Genomic DNA, 21,437 nt, shown 5'->3' on the forward strand with positions numbered 1-21,437 from the left:
TACTTCACAGATACGGGTCTTATGTCACCATGCAGAAAAGAAACCACACACTTTAAATGTTATTAGACATCTTTACTGATTTATATGAAATGGCTATTCTTGAAGAAAACAACACATAACAGCTGGGATTAGAATCACGGCGACAAAACTAAGACCCAAACATCTTCACAGAGAAGGTTACTGAACACTAGAGAGCAAGATTACAGATACCAATGTTTTTGCATCACTTCTTTGTAATCTTCTGTATCTGTTTTTAGAATGAGCCATGAGATTTGATATGCAAATTGGTGCTAGTAGTCCCCGCTAGTCCTTCCTTTAAGTTCCTCTTGAAACTTCATGCTGCTGATATTTTCCGGAGATGGTGTAATATTCCCTCACTGACGACATTCTCTCTCATGTTTGAGAATAAAAACAAATCAGAGTCCAGCAGGTGACTTTTTCTGGCCAATAAAAAACTGATTCTCTGAATCAGCAGCTAGTCTTGAGAGCTTGCCAGTATTTAACTGTTGTGATACAGATGAGGTGCATTTCGACCAAGAGTTCAGGGGTCTTTTAGCCCCCAGAACTACTTTACCCTGAACTAAAAAGTTCCTGTGCCCCCATTGTTGTCTGCGTTTCGACCACGGGCTGAAGTCCCAGGTAGATTGTGCAAATCAGGCCAGTGACGTACGGAGAAAAAAATTATATTAAATAATATTTTGAAAACTAGTATGCATTCCCAGGAACTCCCTCTGTGTTTCAACAACTGTGTAAACTCCACAAACACCGTTACGTTCAGCCGAAAGTCCCGGGACCTTTGAAAAGTATTACCCCCAAAGCAGGGGCTTTTCAGGGGGGAGATTATCTACCCCTGAACTAAATTTAGACCCTGGTTCCTCTGGTCGAAACGCATGTAGTAATGGGGTAAAGTCCCTAGTTCTGGGGTAAAGTTCCTGTGGTCGAAAAATGCCTGTAGACATAAAATGCAATATAAAAGCAGATAAACATCAGCTGCTGACATCGTTGCATGATGTCATTTACTGATAAGGAGTTACCGACACACACCTTCCACAAAGCACGGACAGAGTAGTCTGATGCAATAACTGAAATAATTTATTCCTGACATACTCCGTCAGACTTTTCCAGTTAACAAACAACAAAAAACAGGTTTAAACTTAATAATGTAAATTGCGGTGGTAAAACTGTTCCTCTCCACCATCTCACCCGCCCAAACAGAGCAAATCAGAGCACCTTTAAATGTTACCTATCAGCACGCTCACTGTCACACACACACACACACACACACACACACACACACACACACACACACACACACACACACACACACACACACACACACACACACACACACACACACACTCAATTTAACAACTATACCTCATAATGATAAACATACTAAGACATAACTCAAAGTATTCACACAAAATATCTGCACTACAGACAAATCTTAAATCTGGCTTCAACATTTACTGATGTGCTAATGTCTGTAAACACCACCCATATCAGCTGATACGGCTGTTCAATGTGCATCTTTATCAAAAGCTGACAATTTAAAGCTGTTAGAGTCAGTTTGGTAAGATTTAATATTTACTTTATCTGTGGTCAGATGATTTCAACTCTTTTTGTACTTTTTATTCAGGCAACGTCATTTTTCTTTAGTTTGTTTCATTTTTAGAGTTCACGCGTTCTTTAAATGCTGGTCTCGTGAACTATAAGGTCAACCAATCTTTAAGAAATGTTAATGTGTTCATAATAAAGGGATATGTCACTCAGGGGAACAATATGTATATAAAATGTAAAATCACTCATACTCCTGTACTCGACCTGCCTACACACACATTCAAGACTTTCTGGAGCGCAGGAACTTTGTGGTTATCAACACAAGAAATGAGGAAATGGAATAATTATCAAATTATTTACCACATTTAGCAATTAAGTATGGACAGGGGACGCTTTTGAGTGTGTAAAACTCACTGAACATCCAGGTAGTCACACTCGCACTCACACACTCACACACACGGTAGACTCTGAAACACCCGGCACAGCTCACTCCAAAAGGAGACATAAATAATTCATTACACACCCTCCCCATGCTCCGCTTTATCTCTGCTATTTTTCCATATCCCATTCTCTTCCCAAAATGGACTGCTCTGCCCCGAAGGGACGAGCGGCACAGGGAGTGTGAGACAGGGTGACAGAAGACCACCGCGCACACACACACACACTCATATACAAACACCAACACAAAGCCTGCGACGCTCACTCCGGCTGACTGATAATGTGGAATGCTCCAGATGCTTGGTGGTTGGCGGGGTGAAGACCAGTGATGTCAGCGTCTGCTCTTCATCCTGTCACTTTTGCGAGTTAACGACCTTCAGGAAACGAGGATCGTCCCCCCGCTGCTGTAGTTTGAGTGTTGTTACTCTGGAGACTCATGTTAGAATCTCACAGCTGTACACTTTAACTGGGCCGGACTCAAACTGACTGAAGCAGACTTCACATTCATCATACTTCAGATAGTTTCTCTTGGTGTAATGACCACAGACTGATTACAGGGTGTTCTATAGATCATATTCATCTATTCATACAGCATGAGGCAGATGTTTCTTTTGATAAGTAACTATCTGTGACCTTGCATTATTGCATCACCATTTATGAGAAGGTCTTATTTCCTCTTTTGGAAGGTTGTTCTTCTTTTAATATGAAATCGACTCTTGAAATGAGGTTTGCCACCTCGAAATCCAAGGCAATCATTGGCTGTTTGCCTTATCAGAGGCGGGGCTTATTTTAAAAACATCTAATTGGAATGTTGTTGGGTTAATGTGTTGTTGCAACAGGCTGCTAAAAGCTTTCTGTGGATTGCAATGCTTTTCTTTATCTCTTGTTAATACCTGAAAATGCAATTTTTGATTAGCATTTTTATTTTAAGCCCTCAAATATTTCATCTACATTTAAAAATATATATATATATTTGCACATCATAAAAACAACAACAAAACGTGTAATGGAATAAAAAAAACAAACATTGTTCAGTGGAGGTCAGAAGCCCCAAGAGGATTATAAAAATACTTCCTCTTGCTAAACAAAAGTTATAAAAAGCAGGGATACAGATCATTTACCAAAATCAATTCCATAACTTTACATTTACAAGACATAATATGTACAATTAGATCAGACAAGTATGTGGAGACTTGTTAAATTAGGGACCTTTTCAGATGCTTTTTTAAGATGATAGTGAAGATGCTGGGCAGACTGTTCCAGAGAGACGTTCCTACGTTCAAGGTGGACTGATTAAGGGAAGTTTTTTGAGTGTCTGGTATTGTAAGAGTGAATGTCTGAGGAAAACTTAAAGACATGTTTAAAAGTACAGGACAGGTCTCTGGTTAAGTGTACATATTTATACATAAACACACAGGTCTGATAAATGTTAACATTGGAAACAGATACAAGTTTGTACTTCTTGAGAAGAGGAGCAGATGAGTTTGAATATTCCAAATTTGAATATTGCAACAACTGTGATATTTATCTTTTTAAAGTTAAAAAAACAAAAAACAAAACAACTCCACTCTCAACTCAACTCAACTTTATTTACATAGCACCTTTTATACATAGAAACATGTAGCCCAAAGTGCTTCACAGAGTAACAGACAGTGAGAAAACAACAGCAATGGTAGAATTATAGAAGGCATGAAAAAATAAGAAATACTTAAAAAAGAAAAGAAAATCAACACAGTAAAATTAATAAAATAAGTAAGAGTGGAAATAAAAGTTAAAAATAAGGTAGAGTTAACGAGATCAGGTGAACACAATAAATAAATAAGATAAATAAATACATGTTAAAACAATGGTTTAGATAATAAGATAGATAAACAAAACAGGTTTCTAAAAACTTTGGTTACATAAATGTGAGTGGTTAAACTGGAATTATTAATGGAGATAGAAAGGGTTAATGTGTGCACACTTACTGCATTCCACCCCTACAAAAGTCGGTGCCCCAATTCAGGAACCCCAGTTAACACAGTCTGGACAAACAACCCGTGTGTGTGGGTCGTGTTTTCTCACAATAAGTGTCACCCTACTGTCTTTTATTTTTGTCATGGTGTATTTATTGAATTTTCAATACAGACAAAGACCAAATACAACAATGACAACACAGAAATAGTAAGGAGAAAACTGGCTTCCAGTCACAGGACAGCCGAGGGAAAAATAATATTGTAAAACAAACACGAAAAACACAAAAAGAAAGAAAAATAGTACTGACTATAAAAATAAAGACAATAAAAATAATTAAGAAGAGAAATGTATAAATAAATAATATAAGAATAAATTAAAAAGTGCACCAGATCACAGAGTTTGTGTTTATACAAAGCCATCCCACTTTTCATGCATTCATGCACAGTCAATCGCTTTTATAAGAAATTAAAGGCTGACATACTCTATCAAACTTCTCGATGGATCCTCGTAGAGTGTACCATATCTTTTCTATTTTGAGAAAATGCACAACTTCACAAATCCAGAAAGTTGGAGGACGGTCACTCTTCCAATCCAAAAGAATGAGACGCCTCCCGAGAAGGGCTGAGTAGGCTCTGCAACTCAACTGCACCCTGCTGTCTTTTAACAGTGATCACTCGAGTGTTTGCTGCGGAAAAGCTACAAAAAATGTTGTATTTATTGTGTTTTCTTAAATTACCTCTTCTTCTGTTTAATTTTTGATTTTGAGAAAAAAATGTGTCCTGTTCAGTTTTTAACTTGAGCTTGCCTTTCCTGTCTGGTGTAATATAGCCTGGTGTTTTCTTAAGTCATTAGCACTGGATGTTGAATAGGTTTGAAAAGACTTAGATTGAAGTAAGGTCAAATGAAGAGGTTTGATATATATAAGGTACCAAGGTTATAGATATCTGAAACTATGAAGGTAAGAAATCTCTTCAAGCTAGCTCTCTTCATTTTGATGGCTAACTCCTCTTTCCTCATGTTTCTTATTGTTTCTTTCCTCCTGACTCTCTGCAGTTGAGAATGTAAAGTGGGTGTTGCACCTGCACAGATCTGGTTGAGAGCATGACTGCTTCCTTTAGCAGAAAGCATCATGCAAATGAACACACACACACGCACACACACACACAGAGCACTTCCCCTCAGGAAACTGAGACCAAGTGAGCCGTGTTGCTGTTGAGCAGAATCTAATGGGGCTGTCAGATATCTGTGGAATAAGTAACCTGGCTGGTTCAAGGTGCTCTCAGATTGACAGGGATCAAGAGGGGCTTTATCGATGCCTCACTCTCTCTTTAACAATGTGACAGAGCTTGAGATGGAATAGAATATATGGCATATTTTTAATTGCATATTAGCCATGCTGCAAGGCGCAAAGTTTGAATGACTTTCAGCACATTGGGCATGTTAAAGTAATGCAATATGTACTCTCTATGAATATATTTCAGGCCCTGTGATACTTTCAGAGATTTAATTTTAAAGTGGTAAACAGGCATACAGACAGTCCTGGATCAAATATCTTTGAGTCTTTGAGATACGTGACAACTCCGTGAAATTGTGTTTCAAAGTCTGGTGGAAATTGTTGGGAGAAGTTTTCTGGTAAACTCAGAAAAATCTCTGAAAGTGAGAATCAAAATCGAAGTTGTGAGACAGCCATCTGGGTAGAGTACTGTCTGAGTCCAGCTGGTGTCTTATCTGGGCTCCAAGCAGTAAACTAAACACAGGAGTGAATAACTGAGATTGATAGTGCTTCAGATTTGCATGTTGAACTTGACGGACTTTATTTCACACCTCAGAGCACCGTCTGTGGAGATCTTCAGAATCCTGTTGATTGAACATCTGAAATGCAGAGTTTACAGACGGATAATGTTGCACTTCAAAGCGTCTTGTCTTTCTTGGAATGCAGCTTATAGCACCAACAGAGTCACTTCATTCACCTGTTTGAGTTGTGCAAAGTAAAACTGCATTTCACAGCTGTTATTATGTTCCTGTTTTAGGATGGATCACGTGTCTGTGACCAGTGTCCTTGTTGGAAAGTGCTACAGGAACATGAGTGCTCTATGGAAAATAGTTGGTAATAAGGAATATCTAAGGGAAAACATGGTATGCATATCTATAAAGAGTAGTTTTTGTGCAGTGATGCAGACCTGTGGGTGACACACGGGAGAAGAATGCACTCCGTCTTGGGTCAATCAGTGCTGACCTCATAGAGCTTGTTAATCATGAACTAACTCTGCTGGGAAACTTTGCCAGCCATACAATCAACAGTTTGTCTCTTCCTCTGATGCATGTTAGTTGAACATTTCTAGAAATTCTTCCAAGTACATGTGTGAAGAGCTTTGGTTTCAGTTCTTAGTTTTGGTTTCTTCAACAGTCATCTTGTCTCAGAGGTCTGTTTCTCACAGAAACCTCATCCCCCTGGGAAAGTAGGTGAACCCCTCAGGCCCTGTGCTACATCTTGATATCTGATGTTATGTTGAAGATTCAAGTCCAAATAATATTAAGAATACACACACAACCTTTGAAACTTTTCACTCATAAGGTTCATTGTATTGTATTCCTTTCTGTATAAAGTTTATCTGATAAACTCCTTTTTTTTTACAGGGACTCTGGCGGCAGGTGAACACAGTTTCCCGTTCCAGTTTCTCATCCCAGGTGAGTGTTGGCTTAATCATTACAACCCTTACCCTTCCCTCCACGTCAGAGGCACACCTTGGCTCTGTTTTATCAGAGTATGGTGTGGTGTGATAACCTCTAACATGGAACCTTTCCAGTGTGTAGTGTTCAGCCCAAAGCTCTTAGTCTTCAGCACAAAGCAGAGGCCAGCTGGTCAGTGATAGCAACGTCGTGTGAACGCTCATCACAAAGTTAATGTTTGAAAGATTCAGGATTAAATGCAGCTAAGTGTTTTCATTCATGAGGGCTGACGGAAGAATCCAACAGCACGATCATGCTAATAACACAGATGAGCTGAACGTACGTGGCACCTTTGAGGAGGACACACACAGTGCATCGTCTGTCTGGTATCTTCCGCTCTCTCAGGCGTGGGCTGGAGCGCCGGGGAGGGCTGGGGTTATTTTTAGTTCCCTCTCCTGCTGTGCAGTCACTGTTTAATTGGTCTTCATGCCCCCGTGCTTCACCCTCCCCTCCTGTCAGGCCCTCAGAATTGAGAGCATCAGCACGGGGCATATTAACCACCATGCTATCGTGTAGTGATAAGTAGCTCGTTGGAGAATCTGATGTCTCCTACTGCCTCCTGCTGGTGAAGGGAAATGACTGATGCGCTCTTTTATATATTATATCTTTGTATCTAAAGTCTGTTTGGGTGATAAGCCAGCCTGACTTGTGATAGAGCAGGTTTAAAGAGAGATGGTGATGAAACAGAAGTTTGATCCTCATTTTTGAAAATAAAAATGACTTTAAAAAAAATTAAAAAAAATCACTGACTGACTGTGACTGTTTCATCATGGGTAAGTAAATAAAGTTAAATTGAACCATTTGTGCAACAATTGCACAACCTTGGATTCGTTTTAAAATCTTCTGAATCTCCAAAATAATCTTTAAATAACATCCTTAACTTAAAACCTCCAATGGAATCTGCAGCCCACCTGTTACCTTTTGACTCAGCAAGATCTGTAAGGTAGATTCATTGCCATGATGGGTTACTCATGAACACTCTCGAACACTGAAACAGAGAGTCAAAGGCCTTTCAGTTATTTGATTGTTTTGTATCTGTTGCAGAATGGTTCAAAGTTGTTCTTGGGGGGAAGTAAAAAGTGAGTAAATCGAATTGAATCACCAAAATCACTACAAATGTATTATTCTTAAACAAACACCCCAGCTTCAGAGGGGACACTTACTCTCTACGGGTGTATCGGGACAAAACGACGTAAAGAAACAAACCCTTGGTCTTGTAGAATACCAGACAGATAATGGGTACCAATAGTTAGAGAGATGAGCATAGTGTATGTTGATTGAGGACATAGCGGAAATACAAAGAGGCAAGTTTACACATCTTTTCATTCAAGCTTAAATAACCCGGAAATACTTCAGGTTTTTCCAAGCGACAACCTCCGGTCTCAAACTATGAAGCCCATGTGGAAGTGTTATAAACTGCAGTTCATCGAGACTCCGCTTGAGGCTGGCTGCAGAAACACCAGAAACCACATAGACCCCAATTTAAAAAAGACGATCTTTAGAGCATTAATAAACATGTTTACAGCCTGGTTCAAAAATCAGCTTGGCTCTTCGTCGTTAATCTCTCTACTGTACATTGTACTGGGGGTGATTTTTTTTCTAACGCAACGTTCAGAAGATATTAAGATTACAAATTTTTGCCCAAATAAGGACATGACTGACTTGACTCCTGGACGGGAACACATAGCTGTTGGCTAGGAGGCTCAAACTCCGCCTCTTTACGTCACACTCTGCCTGGTTGAGTTCCGCATTTCCAATATGGCTGCCGCCGTCGATTGACTTCAAAACAGTGCTCAGGAACAAATAGGGGACGTCACGGATACTACGTCCACATTTTATACAGTCTATGGGTATTTCTTGATAAATAAAACAAAAATGGCTGCTAAATTTTGTCTAAGGTTGCAGAACTAAGAGAGACACCGTGTCAGATCCATGTTCCTCTTTGTAACAACCACACCATGTTGGATTGTCTTTAGTTTGTAGTGGGACAGGGTTGGTAGATGTTGGGGCCCACCCAAGATATCCATGCATGAATCCGATATAATATCATGGTTGTATGTCTCAATAAAACATTAGAAAATGTCAGAACAAAGCTAGTTTAGTTTGGGATAGGACCAGAAGACGTGGCTCGGTGTGCCCTGTGGAGTGTGATTCGGTGCAGAAGTAGAAATACTGGCGTGTTAATTCCACTGCACCAAAACACCGGTGTTTCAGCTCTTTACTGTCTTAAAGAAGTGTTGCTTTAACTGCATTTACTTTATATATTGAGCAGACTTTTAATGTGCTGTATCAAGTCAACCCTCATTCATAGAGGAACTCATCAACATAGTTTTGAAACCTCATTCTGATCCATGATTTGGGGTTAAAGGGGTCAGGTTTAGGGGATTTAGTCGTAGGTCGTCGTGCTGATGATGTAGGAGAATTAGTCTGGGTGGATGTTTTATTCATTTATTTCTTCAAAGCTTTAAAGACAAGTACAAACATATTCTCTTTCTACAAGCCCGGCTCAGTTATCAGGACCTGAGGCATCAGGTGTTGTCCCAGCCTGATTCTTTCTCACTGAGCGTACAAAGAAAGTCAAAGAAGCAGGAGGCGGAGGCTGAGATTAAGCATGGGGATACTTAGAGGGATAAATGGGTTACATGAATTGTTGTTTGGCCTTATTCCAAAGAGACACACGATATGAGTTCAGGAAGGTACGAGGACAAAGGATGTGAAAAGATGATAAACTAATAGAGCTGTGTAAACTTGTTTCATTTAGTAGATGAGCCTCTGCACATCATGTTGTCATATTTTCATACAAATAAACTGAAGAAAAGTGAAGAACCAGTGAGCAGATGATTATCTAAATCCTCCAGACATCCTCCTTTCTGGGTGGATTCTTGAAATGAGACTGTCGGCCAGGATACGTCTGAAAACATCAGTGCTGAGCTGGGAGGAGGCTCTGGGATCTGGGGGAGTTTTTGGCTGCTGTGCTGAGATCAGGGAGGATACTGTCAGATAACGTGTGTGTGAAATGTTTGCTGCTGACGATTCAGACAATCAAAGTGTTACCTTGAAACAAGATTCTTTTCAAAACACATTTACTTCAATGTTTAGAAGATAAAACATTCTTCATCTGATCCGTAGACCTCTGAGAAGAGGAACTTTGAAAGCGGTTTTGAGGCCAATCGTCGTCGGTAGCCATATTGCTGCTGTGGAGCCAGTGTGACGTAAAGAGGCGGAGTTTGAGCCTCCTAGCCAACAGCTGCAGCATCCTCACAGGCAGCTGTGCCTCTCATTGGAAGACATGTAATCTCAATATCTTCGAAATTACTGCGTTAGAAAAAAATTCACCCCCCTCACAGTGAGAGCACATCGAGAAATGAGCTATCCAGACTACACTCGTCTTTTGTACAAGGCTGTAAACATGTTTATTTCTGCTGTAAAGATCGTCTCTTTCCCATTCATGTGTATGTGATTTTCGGTACTTCCGGAGCCAGCCTCAAGCGGATCCTCAATGAACTGCAGCTTTTAGCACTTCCGCATTGGACTCATATTTTTTAGACTGGAGCTTGCCGAATATAAACCGTGTGGTGGCCCAAGAAGTCAGATTCTTTTTGATTATTTTCGAGGACCAAGGCTTCTTTCGGCCTGTGTGCTCAAGTGCTCTCTGCGTACCTAGATACACATGTCCAAAGGGTAAGAGTTAGGGTTAGTGAGGTGGGGGTTAAGTGAAAAGGAAATGTTATATACAGATGCTTACAGACTCAGAGGAAGATCTCTGTCTGAGCTCAAAGAAACAAGCTCGGCTCTAGATTCTCAGCCGCCACGTCTGCCTCAGTGTGGTTTTGTCTCTGGTGAAGGTCAGCCTGTGTTTAAGCCTGTTCACCACTCTTTTTCCTACAAAGCTGTCTGCCACCAAACAACATGCCACGACCTCTTTCGTTAATTCCTCCTGACAGCAGCAGCAGCAGCAGACACTCCCTAGCAGGCTTCTGCCTCGCCGACATTACCATCTGAATGTGGCTCAGAATAAAAAAGAGAACTAATTAGAAAAGGAAGCCAAGATGGTGGCTCAGCTTTTGTTTGACAACACATGAATCACCTTTTTCTACATCCTGTTTGGGCTGCACATTGTTCCCACAGTCATAATATCAGTAACAGAATATGTTTCCCCTCCAGGGTCTGTAACATCTCTGTCCCTCTGTCCGTCCGTCTGTCTCCCTTCTCCCCAAATAGTTATTTTTATCCTGTTCTTCTTAAATTTCTCTCCCTCAGGCATTTTATCTCCCCATTTCCTCGTCTTCTCTGCCCTTTCCTTCGGTCACAAAAATAATCAGTGTCCTTGCATTCAGGATGAGATGTGCACAAATCAGTCAGAGCAGCTCCTTACATCTTGTGACAGCTCAGACAGATAGCTGAACACAGACACAGAATTGAGTCTGTCTTCAGAAAATAACTTATGAGCAAATCACATTTTAGCTTTTGTGAATAGCACAATTGCCATCCTTTGTAAAAATCCAATTGTTGACTGACAGAGCTTCTGGTCCAGAAGACAAAACAATGAAATACCAATCAGACCTCCGTCCTCTGTTTGTATCCTTGTCTCCCTTTCTTATCTTTCTAATGTATGAATTGAGATATTTACCAAACCTCTAAACTCGATTTTTATATCCTAATCATGTTTTTTTGCTCTCAATAACAATAAAAAGTTCTATATTTAAGCACACAAGCAGAGTGTGTCTCTGTTGGTCATGTTGAACATCAATTTATTTCTAAACAGCATCTTTTATTGACACGGGTAATTGGCGATGCAAGACCCCTCCTTATATTTCACATTATAAAATAATAATATTTTCAGCCTTTTGACCATCAAATAAAATATATGGGATTCAGAACTTCTTACATAAGTTTCTTCACCCTAATTGTCTGTGTGAGTCAGAGGATTTATCAGTGTTTGTTATCTCTTCTTACCTCTTTCCTTCCCTCCTCTCAGTCGCCGCCCCGACTTCCTTTGAGGGCCCCTTTGGGAAGATTGTTTACCGCGTGAAGGTGGCCATCGACACGCCCCGCTTCTCTAAGGACTACAAAGCCCAGAGGCCCTTCTACCTACTCAATCTGCTCAACCTCAATGAGGTGCCTGACATCGAGGTGAGTGTATCTCCATCTCTGTCCTCAAACTCATTCAATCCCGTCACAGAATCAAATCCTGCTGCTGTGATCTCGGTGGAGTGTGAAATGTTGTTCACAGGGGGTCAGAGAGAAAACCGGATCCTGAAACACTGTGATGACTCTTTATTTAATCAAACGTTGTCATGGTTGAAGCTTATTTGATTTTTCAGCAGTACATGATCTAATGTTCCCCTGCATTATTTCATTTCAATTCAATTCAATTCAATTTGTAACTCTGTAACTGTGCTGCTGCCTATCTTGGCCAGGACTCTCTTGGAAAAGAGATTTTTAATCTCAATGAGCATTTCCTGGTTAAATAAAGGTTATGATAATAATAATAATAAAATTTGCTTTATTGGTATGAACAAAGACATGTTGTTGCCAAAGCACATACGATTTATACATTACATATATATTCATTACATATTATATATATCTCAATGGCCTCACTTGATGCGGTAAGCTCATAAAACCTTTACCTAAAATCAAATATTATGGGATGGTGCGTCTCTCAGGCTGTGACAGGCAGACACATATTTAGCAGCCAGAGGAGCTGCTGACCCTTCCCCCAGGAGAACACACAATTTCTCTTCTGGGGTTAATGTTGGGAAGTGTGTTACTATTTTACTAATTTCCCTGTAGTGGGCATCTCTTAGTAAAGAGAACTTGCTACAGTGGAGGAGGAAGTGCATCTCTGTGTCTATGTCCCCTGTAGAGCAGTTAGCACATAGACACTCCTCTCTGGGCAGCCATGTCTGCCTGTGTCTCCCTGTCTCTACAACTAGCTGGTCACTCAGCCTGTATTTGGTCAGGATACATCTTTGTTTTGTATCTCTGACACTGTACAGATATTCAGATAATTTATAATCACGGTTTAGATTCAAATAACAATTCATTCTACTTTGGGTCTTTGTTTGGTTTCTCCAGTGTTCTAAATACAGATCTTTGGAGTATTTCATGATGAGTTTCATTTGGTTGTGTTTTGGATCAGTGTTGATGGGAGTCTGGCTGATTAGCTTCCTCACCAGGACTGTGAGATTCTCCTGATTCTTTGGATCTAAGCAGGAATAGCTCTTCAGCACAGCAACACCTAAGACATGCACGTTAAGCATTCATCCTGTTATTCTGATTCTGTCTCCGCAGCATCTGAGTTACGCTGTGACCACTAAGAAGTTCAGCTACCTCCTGGTGAAGACAGGGACGCTGATGCTGAAAGCTCGCAGCGACCTGAGGGGATACATCCCGGGTCAGGTCATCAAGTTAGCCACTGAGATCCACAACAAGTCTGGGAAGGACACAGGATGTGTGCTGGCCAGTCTCATACAGGTAAATAAGTGAATATAAATGATAGCAGTGCATTTACAACAAATTGAAGTAAACTTTTAGCATATAATATTTCATACTAAAGCAATTCAAAGGGCAATACGGGAGTTCATGCCTGGTCACGCAAAACATGAAATCTGGTTATTCACATATTGATATGGGCTAAAAATTAATCTCCTACAAGGAATAAAATCGACTTTGTATCACAAAAGTATTCAGATTTTTTCTAATGCTCTTATTTTTATTATAGAAATGATTTCACCAACCTCAATGCAAAAGCTGCCTTCAAATTTTTGTGGCTTCTTGACTTCTTGTCTCACATTGAGTTATACTTTTTAGCATATCTGAATCTACATTAAGTTATTTTTACATCCTTATAAAGCAAATTATTGATATTAGATCACAGAACATGTTTATATTTGGTCCATACCATTACAGTTTGCTAGACTCAGTGTGTGCCTTGTTAGATACAGTGAAACTGCAACCAGCCTGAGATCGGCTGAAATTGGTTCAATCAAGACATTTGGTACCAAACCTAGCTCGACCAAGTGTTAGATAACAACTGATGTTACATAACAAGAGTTCTTATCTTTCTTCCAATTTTCATCAGCTTTTAAAAACAAATATTTAGACAAGACAACAAGAAAAAAGACAAGAAGAGAAATAATCTCAGCTCTCCATCCACAGATGTGTAGTCATAGTTTCTGCACCATTGTTAGGAGCAGATTTAGTGTGCAAAGCCCTCCGGAAAACTCCATTTAACAAGGTGCTGACCTTTCAGAGATGTATTATAAATCTCTGCTGGGACTCCAAAGCCTCCAACAGAATCATTCATAGAACTAATCCTTTTATGTGGGTGCACATCGAGTCTCTCTACAGCTCAAGATAACAGTAATGGAGGATGTCCTGATCCATTTCAGAGACAAACTTCTCCTTCGAATCATCTTTAGGTCTGGTGAAGTGTTTACATGCAATTATTCACTCTCTATGTGTATGTGTGCATATTTCTCACACCAGAAAGTGACCTATAAGACCAAGCGGCCTGTGTTTGACCTGCGGACCATCGCTGAGGTAGAGGGAGCCGGGGTGAAAGCAGGAAAACACGCAGAGTGGAGGGAGCAGATCATCGTCCCTCCTCTTCCTCAGTCAGCACTGGCTGGCTGCAGCCTCATAGATATCGACTATTTCATTCAGGTCAGAGTTTTTGTCTCTCTGTTTTTGAACATCAAGCTCGGTTAAAGGGAACAATTAACACACTGTTTATAAATGTTTGCAATTTTTAGAAACACGCGTCCTGTTTCATGTTGGTGCCGGGACATACAGTATTCAGCACCATCTTTACATTTGAGCTGTGGGTTTCAACACTGAAAACGTCACATTTATTATTTCAGCTGCTTCTGAATGTTTGTTATCTGATAGAAAACACTGTTTCCTGTATTCCCTGCATCCAGACTGATACTGTGAAGTACAGAAGACACCCACTTCCTGTTAACTCACTCTTATGCACTGTCCTCTTTTTGTTTCAATAATTCACTGGTGTGTTTATTTTTCCCTGATACCATTAGAAAGTTAAGAATTATTCTAAATGTATAAAACTATAAAAATTGGAGCTTGGATTTAGTCACCAACACATTGCGTCTCTCACAAACATCCACAGTAACGGTTTGTTTTATTGAGCACTGAGCTCTTTGTTTCCTTCTGGACCAACATGTCTCAACACTGTGACACGGATATACTGTTTCATTTCCAGAGATTCACACACACTGGTTGTGGTTGTAATCAGAGCAGCAGGATGGTGTGTGAGGAACGACGTCAGATGACCCTGATGTGTTGTTCTTTTATTGTTTGGTTTTTTGAAGAAGAGTGGGGCCCTCTGGCACAGGTCATAAGATGCATCAAGACTTGAGACACAAAATACTTCTTTGAAGAAATCATTTTTTGTTGTCTTCAATCTTTTGAGTTATTGACAAATAAGAAATAAATATGTGAAATTTTTCACCTCTTTTTTTATATACCATAAATGAACTGTTAATGGGACCCAGTGGTGTCACCAGGGATTTTGGGCCCCATGAAAAAATATCACATTGGGCCCCGTCACCAAAGGCCACAAGAACCCTGTGCAACTGCTGTCAGTCAGCATCAAAATATCTGATTTTAGGGTATTATTTGAGTAATCTCTGTGACATTAAAACAGACTAAATCACTCAATGCTTCAACCTGCCCAGCATCCAAAACAGACTAAATCACTCAATGCTTCAACCTGCCCAGCATCCAAAACAGACTACAGGCTGTAGCTTATGTAGCTTAGCTATAGCTTTGTTTTTATAGGCTTTTGTAGTACAGATAGAGAGAGAAAAAAGAGATTCCCACAGACCCCCTTCAATAATATTAATTGACATGCTACGTGTCTCACCTCATCCTAACTTTTCTCCCCTATACGTGCCACTGATGGGACCATATGTCAGTGGGAGTTCATGTCTGGCCATGCAAATCATCAGATCAATCACATTTGTTTATTTCCATGTTAAGCAAAGAAAATCAACTCCTGCAAGGAATTAAATTGACATTGAAACAACAGCTTCTCTTTTGGACAAATGCTAATGCCAAGTCGCGTCTGTTTATATAATTTGAATTAAACAAAAGCTGTACTGAGCCAACCAGATATAACGATACAGATTTAAAATCATTGAGTTCTATGCTCTTCCTGTCTGTGTTATAGGTGTCACTAAAATCTCCAGAGGCGATCGTCACTCTGCCGATCTTCATTGGGAACATTGCTGTGAACTTGTCTCCATCGAGACCCATCCCCACCAGTCCAGACCGCTGCGGAGCAACCGTCTCACCGAGGACGGCAGCAGGTGTGACACCAAGCGCCCCGCCTGCAGAGGAGGAGCCAGAGGATGGGCTGTGTGCAGGGGGCGCGGCCAGCGAGGAGATTCCCACCAAGAGTCACTCTCAGCAGGATCCTTCAGGTCAGCCGGTCACCATGTCACCCAGCGCCTTCAGCCACGCGCCCGGGGCAGCCCTGCCTCCCAGCCACAGACGGCCTGACGCCTCGGCCCCTCTGTTCTGTGTGTCCACCGGGGCCACTATACCATTCTTCACTGAGGGAGACGTGACTCCTATTCCTACTTCATGTTCTCTCATCCTCCCTCCAGAGTACAGCAGCTGGGACTACCCTCACGGTTAGTTCTTCTTAGATCTTTGACACATAGAAAGCACATAGTATGATACCTTCAGGGACACACAAGAAACCAGTTTGATATATTTGCATATTTAATCTCTGTCACAGTTGATGATTTGATTATTTCATGCCCTCACCGCTAACAAATCAACTTCTGAGTTGTCTGAAATTGAATCTCTAAATCCTTGGCAGATAACTCTTCCTATGCCCTCTACTCTGTTTGTGTCACAGGTACTTCCTATAGGTAAACTTTAACTAGCACTAATGACACTGAGATCACTTCTTTTCAAACACTCAGAGGTACATGCTGCAGCTTTTATTTTTCAAATGCAAGCAAGTGATTGATTTTCCGTTGTACTTATATTTAGGGCTTTCCAATGTACATTAAAAAAAGTTTTAACACTTGTTTTAATGAAAAATGAGTGAGTTACCCTCATTGAACCATGATCTGTGAGAATTAAAGAACACCAAGGACTAAAGATGTTTTTAAATAGTTAGTAATGGAGTTAAAAATTAGATTAAAAAAATGTTTATCTGGATTTTTGGGGGGTTCTAACACTTTTGGTTAATTGAATATGCCCCGAGTCAAATTGACCCAGGAACATTATTGCTGTTCCAGAGCAACGAACATAACAGGAGAGTTAATGCAACCTCAATGTGGTACTATGGCTTAGCCAGACATTCAAATAGAGCAGAGCCTTAGTTAAAACTGTTAGTAACATTAATGCTTTTCTTTTTATAATAAATGTGTTGTTTTGTGTTTAGAATTATGCCTCTTAATTTGTTCTGATCTGTTAAAAAGAAACACTAAAGAACTAACCCTGCTGGCTCACAGATTCTCATGTGCATTAATTTGACTGATATGTTATCCTTTGTGTGCTTCAGAGCCTCCACCCACTTATGAGGAAAGCTGCAGTAGCGCCAACACCAGTTTTAACAGCAGACAGTAGAAAAGAAGAAGGTAAAGAACCACCATGGCCATGCCCACCCTCACCTGTCTGCACTCGCCTCTTGACAAATCAGGACTGAGACACGCTGGGGAAAGGAGGATGGACCATAACTCCACCCAGAACATCCCAAAGATCATTTCTTTGTCCTCTTCTAAGTGAAAAAGGGATCATATCTTATATTGAATATAAGTTTTCTTTACACCTCGTGTCCCAACACTAAGTGTCAGACAGAAAGGGTGATCATCACTGTGCCTCAGAGAAGTATTTCAGAAGTATCATCTCACAGCATTTACGACATTTAGTGAGCAGACATCTGTCTTTACTGAGCCTGAAGGGGAAATCTGTTCACTTTGTTTATCAGTGACTTTTTGCATCTGTGATGCCTCGAAATGATTTGGGCCTATTGAAGGGCTTGTTTGTGATGAGATCAAACTCAGCCTTTTTCACAGATCAATCGTGCCCTTGATACCGTGGTCGTCTGCTGTCTGCTTATGTCTCAGTTGTCCTCATCGTCAGCGGGGGGGAGCTGCTGTCATGAGATATTTATAGGAGATCTTACTGTCTAAAGTTTTAGATTGTCAGATATGATAGTTGAACCCTGTGTATTGGGTTTGTCTTTATTATAATTAGAATATAATAAGATCTTCTTTACATTTGATTTTTAAAGCTTTTAAGAATTTCAAGTTTCAAAGAGCTTCAAGAACTCAGCGTAATAAAAAGACAAGCACTGAAATCATCAAGCTTGGAAAAAAAGTGCAGCCAAAGAGCTGGGGAAGAAACCCTTTTTAAATTAAATTATATTTAATAGAATATTGAAAAAGATAAGCCAAAGGCAAATAAGAACAAGCCTCAAATGACAGTATACTTAATGAAGAGAAATCAAATGGATCAGTGATGTTTTCTTGGAAGCTGTGACCCATTTCCAGTGCAAAGTGTCATTGCATACTACAGCAGCATGCTTTGCTGTCTGCTGGAGTCTCGTTATTCTACCAGATATCAGAAATTGTATGAATCCTTCATCCAGGGGCTTAAATGACAAATATTATCTGAGCAACACATGTCAGTTGTGTAGCACAAGCATCATTCTGTAAAAGTTTAAAAGCACAAAAAATAAGTAGTGATTGTAAATTTGTTTGAAAATATTCTCTGAATGTTGAGAAAATGACTTTCAACACACAGAACGGCCGGCACTGACACAGTGTTTAGGGAAGAATGTAATCCTCTCAGATTAAAGGTCTGTGTCGTCACTGTACCGCCTCTCAGTTTGGGCTCACACTGCTGAGAGTTCTTGTTTTGTATTCAGAGGACGGCGTTTCTGCAGAAGGAGCTGATTTTCTGCAGCTGGATATGAGGACTTCAGCGCTGACGCTGGCCTACTCTGCCCTCTTGTGGTCATATGTGGATCTAGCTTGATGTCCACATGCTTGAAAATGGAACCTAAATCATCAGCCAAGCAAACTAAAATACTTTACTGAGTCTGTGCTTCTGAGATGCACAGACTGAGATCTGCTGTATGTAAATACATCTTATTTTCTTTCAACCTACAAAGTGAGATTGGCAATTCGTGTGGTTTTGAGATGTGATGCATCATTTTGCATCATGTTGTCAGTCTCAGTCTGAATGAGATTGTATGTTTTCCTTCCGCTTGTTGCCTTAACTTTCTTTTAGTGTAACATCAGTGAGAAGCCTCTGACATTGTAGTCGGTGCAAATGATAAACACAAATTTGCACAAAGCAGCACTTTTTTACCATTGAGTGCATGGGTTTCTTTGTGTCAATTATACGTGTGTGTGTGTGTCTAAAATAGAGATAATTTGGACGAAACGTTGACTTCCTTTAGGTCTGTTTTTCACTTTCAAAGTTCCACAATTTGAACCTGTTTTACTGTATTCAGTGCTGGCGTTGGATTATGTTTCAGATTTTATTTGCCCGTGAACAGGGGCTGGGTCATAATTAAAAATTTTATCTCTTAGCATAATTGTGATCAGATTTTATCATGTTGTCCACAAATTCCTTTAAGCTGTATTTAAGGAAAACAAAATGAGATATTGGAGTTTCTGGATTTTGCACACATAAAGAGTTTTAATTCCTGAGAGTTGAAAGCAGATCATGGGTTTGAACATGAGTCTGATTATTTTACATCTTCTTTTGCAAACATCTGTCATATCGGTGTAAATGATCTGTATTTGAATCATTTTAATTATGTCAGCCATATCACCCACTTATTTGTTGTAACAGCATCATCATGTATTTGTTTTCACTCTATGAGGAAATAATGTCTCTGAAATTCGTTAAACAACTGCTGTATTGGAAGTTTGTATGAACATTGATGTGTTTGTCTTACTTCATCACGTTAGTAAAATTCATGCAAAGCAGTGCTGGTTTTGGCCCTCAACTCTAGATCATGTTGCCAAGTTTTACTGCTCAACCTACAATGATCTGGCTCCACATTATTGTGACTGCATGCCTTAAACCCTCTTGGATCCCAGCTCACCATCCTGGAGTTTGAGATGGACTTCCTTCTGATGTGTCAGGGATGACGCCAGGATGTGCACGTGCAGCTCTTCCTGACTTCCTCCCCTGTGGACTGTGCTAAGTGCACTTGATGGACACAAATGTAGCTAACAGTGAAAACACTGGATCTTAAACCTGTTGAACTTTTTCTTGTTTCAAAATAATATGTGCAATTCCTCCCATCCTCATGACTGCTGCAGCAGCTCTCGCTTCATTTCACACTGCCTTTGTTACACCTCACTCTGTTGAATTCTTCACCATCAGAAGGTACTATAGCTTTATGAAGCCCCCCTTGTTCTGTGTCATTCTGTCATTCCCTCTCCTCTCACGTCGATGAGTGGTGTCTGGTTTTTGTATTTTTCTACTTGTAAACTGTTTACAGGTGCAGTATGCAGATACTAATAGTGGCACCTCAATCAGTCAATGTTATATTTCAGCCTACAGTGCAGAATCCAAGTTGTACTGTACAGTCAAACAATAAAGTTATATGATCTGTTGTTATTGTCTATGTTGACCTATTAAGCTTTATTATTCAGGTGGGGAACATGCTCAAAATGTCAGGAGTTGAGGCTTTAACAAACCTTTCAACCATAAGGAACTCAGAGTTGATTAGGACCTGCATGTGAGGAATATTTAAATACCATGAAATTAAGAGGACTAAACTGATCTAGAGCTTAATCTGTCTCTAAGCATTTCTCTTGGATGTGATTACAACTACAGTAATAATCAAGGTAACTAGATCAGCATGAAATGAGTTGTTTGTCCAGAGAGAAATGTTCCCATGGTGACTGATCAGAAAAAGGCTGAGTTGAAGATGTTTTACGAACAACAGCCAGCTGCAGCAAGCATTTCTTTAAAAACAGATTTTTATTGACTACAGCAGTTGAGTATATGAATAAACACATGTGCCTGGGTTTGAGTGAGAGAAATAGAGACAATAATAAACGGAACACCTGAACTAAAACATGTAGGAGTGAAATGATAGAGAACAGGTGGAATGGAATGTACTTTATTAATCCCCAAAGGTAAATTCAGGTGTCTGGCAGATAAAATTATAAAAATCAAATAAAACAAGTAATTCAGGTGTCTGTCAGCTCATCTCCCATTGGTTAGAGAGTTATGAAGCCTAATGGCTGCAGGGATGAATTATTTTCTGTATCTCTCAGTCCTGCAGCGCAGAGAGATGAGCCGTCCACTGCTGCTGTTTCTCTGGTCCACAAAGAAGTTGTGAAGTGAATGATCTGTGTACTTTAGAATGGCCTCTAGCTTCTTCTGTGTGTTTCTCTCCACCACAGCCCCCAGTGAGTTGAATCACAGTGCCAGCTCTTTTCACTAGTTTGTCCAGTCGCCTCGCATCCTTGTGTTTTATACTGCTTCCACAGCAGACTGCAGCATAGAATAACACACTTGCCACCACAGACTGATAAAACATCTGCAGCATCTTTCTGCAGATGTCTAAGGATCTGAGCCTCCTTAAGAAAAAGAGGTGGCTCTGCCCCTTCCTGTAGAGTGCATCTGTGTTAAGGGACAAGTCCAACTTGTTGACCAGGTGTACACAGTGGCGGTTCTGGGGAGGGGCCAACAGGGGCCAGTAAAACTAAACCTGGACCCCCCTGTGCCCCCCCCCC

At 40.3% G+C, this 21,437-nt stretch overlaps 1 protein-coding gene across 1 annotated transcript in view; it reads left to right on the forward strand.

Moving 5' to 3' along the window:
• The window catches only part of arrdc1b (arrestin domain containing 1b), a 49,035-nt gene extending 28,720 nt beyond the window's left edge, over window positions 1-20,315 (forward strand). The window contains exons 3-8 of the mRNA XM_034710094.1: window positions 6,592-6,642; window positions 11,663-11,817; window positions 12,982-13,164; window positions 14,179-14,355; window positions 15,881-16,346; window positions 17,231-20,315. Coding sequence (XP_034565985.1) covers window positions 6,592-6,642; window positions 11,663-11,817; window positions 12,982-13,164; window positions 14,179-14,355; window positions 15,881-16,346; window positions 17,231-17,295 — 1,097 coding nt within the window. The 3' untranslated portion in view covers window positions 17,296-20,315. The remainder of the gene's footprint in view (window positions 1-6,591; window positions 6,643-11,662; window positions 11,818-12,981; window positions 13,165-14,178; window positions 14,356-15,880; window positions 16,347-17,230) is intronic.
• Window positions 20,316-21,437: the final 1,122 nt, after the last annotated feature.

This window comes from Notolabrus celidotus, chromosome 19, assembly GCF_009762535.1.
Source record: "Notolabrus celidotus isolate fNotCel1 chromosome 19, fNotCel1.pri, whole genome shotgun sequence".
Taxonomy (NCBI): domain Eukaryota; kingdom Metazoa; phylum Chordata; class Actinopteri; order Labriformes; family Labridae; genus Notolabrus; species Notolabrus celidotus.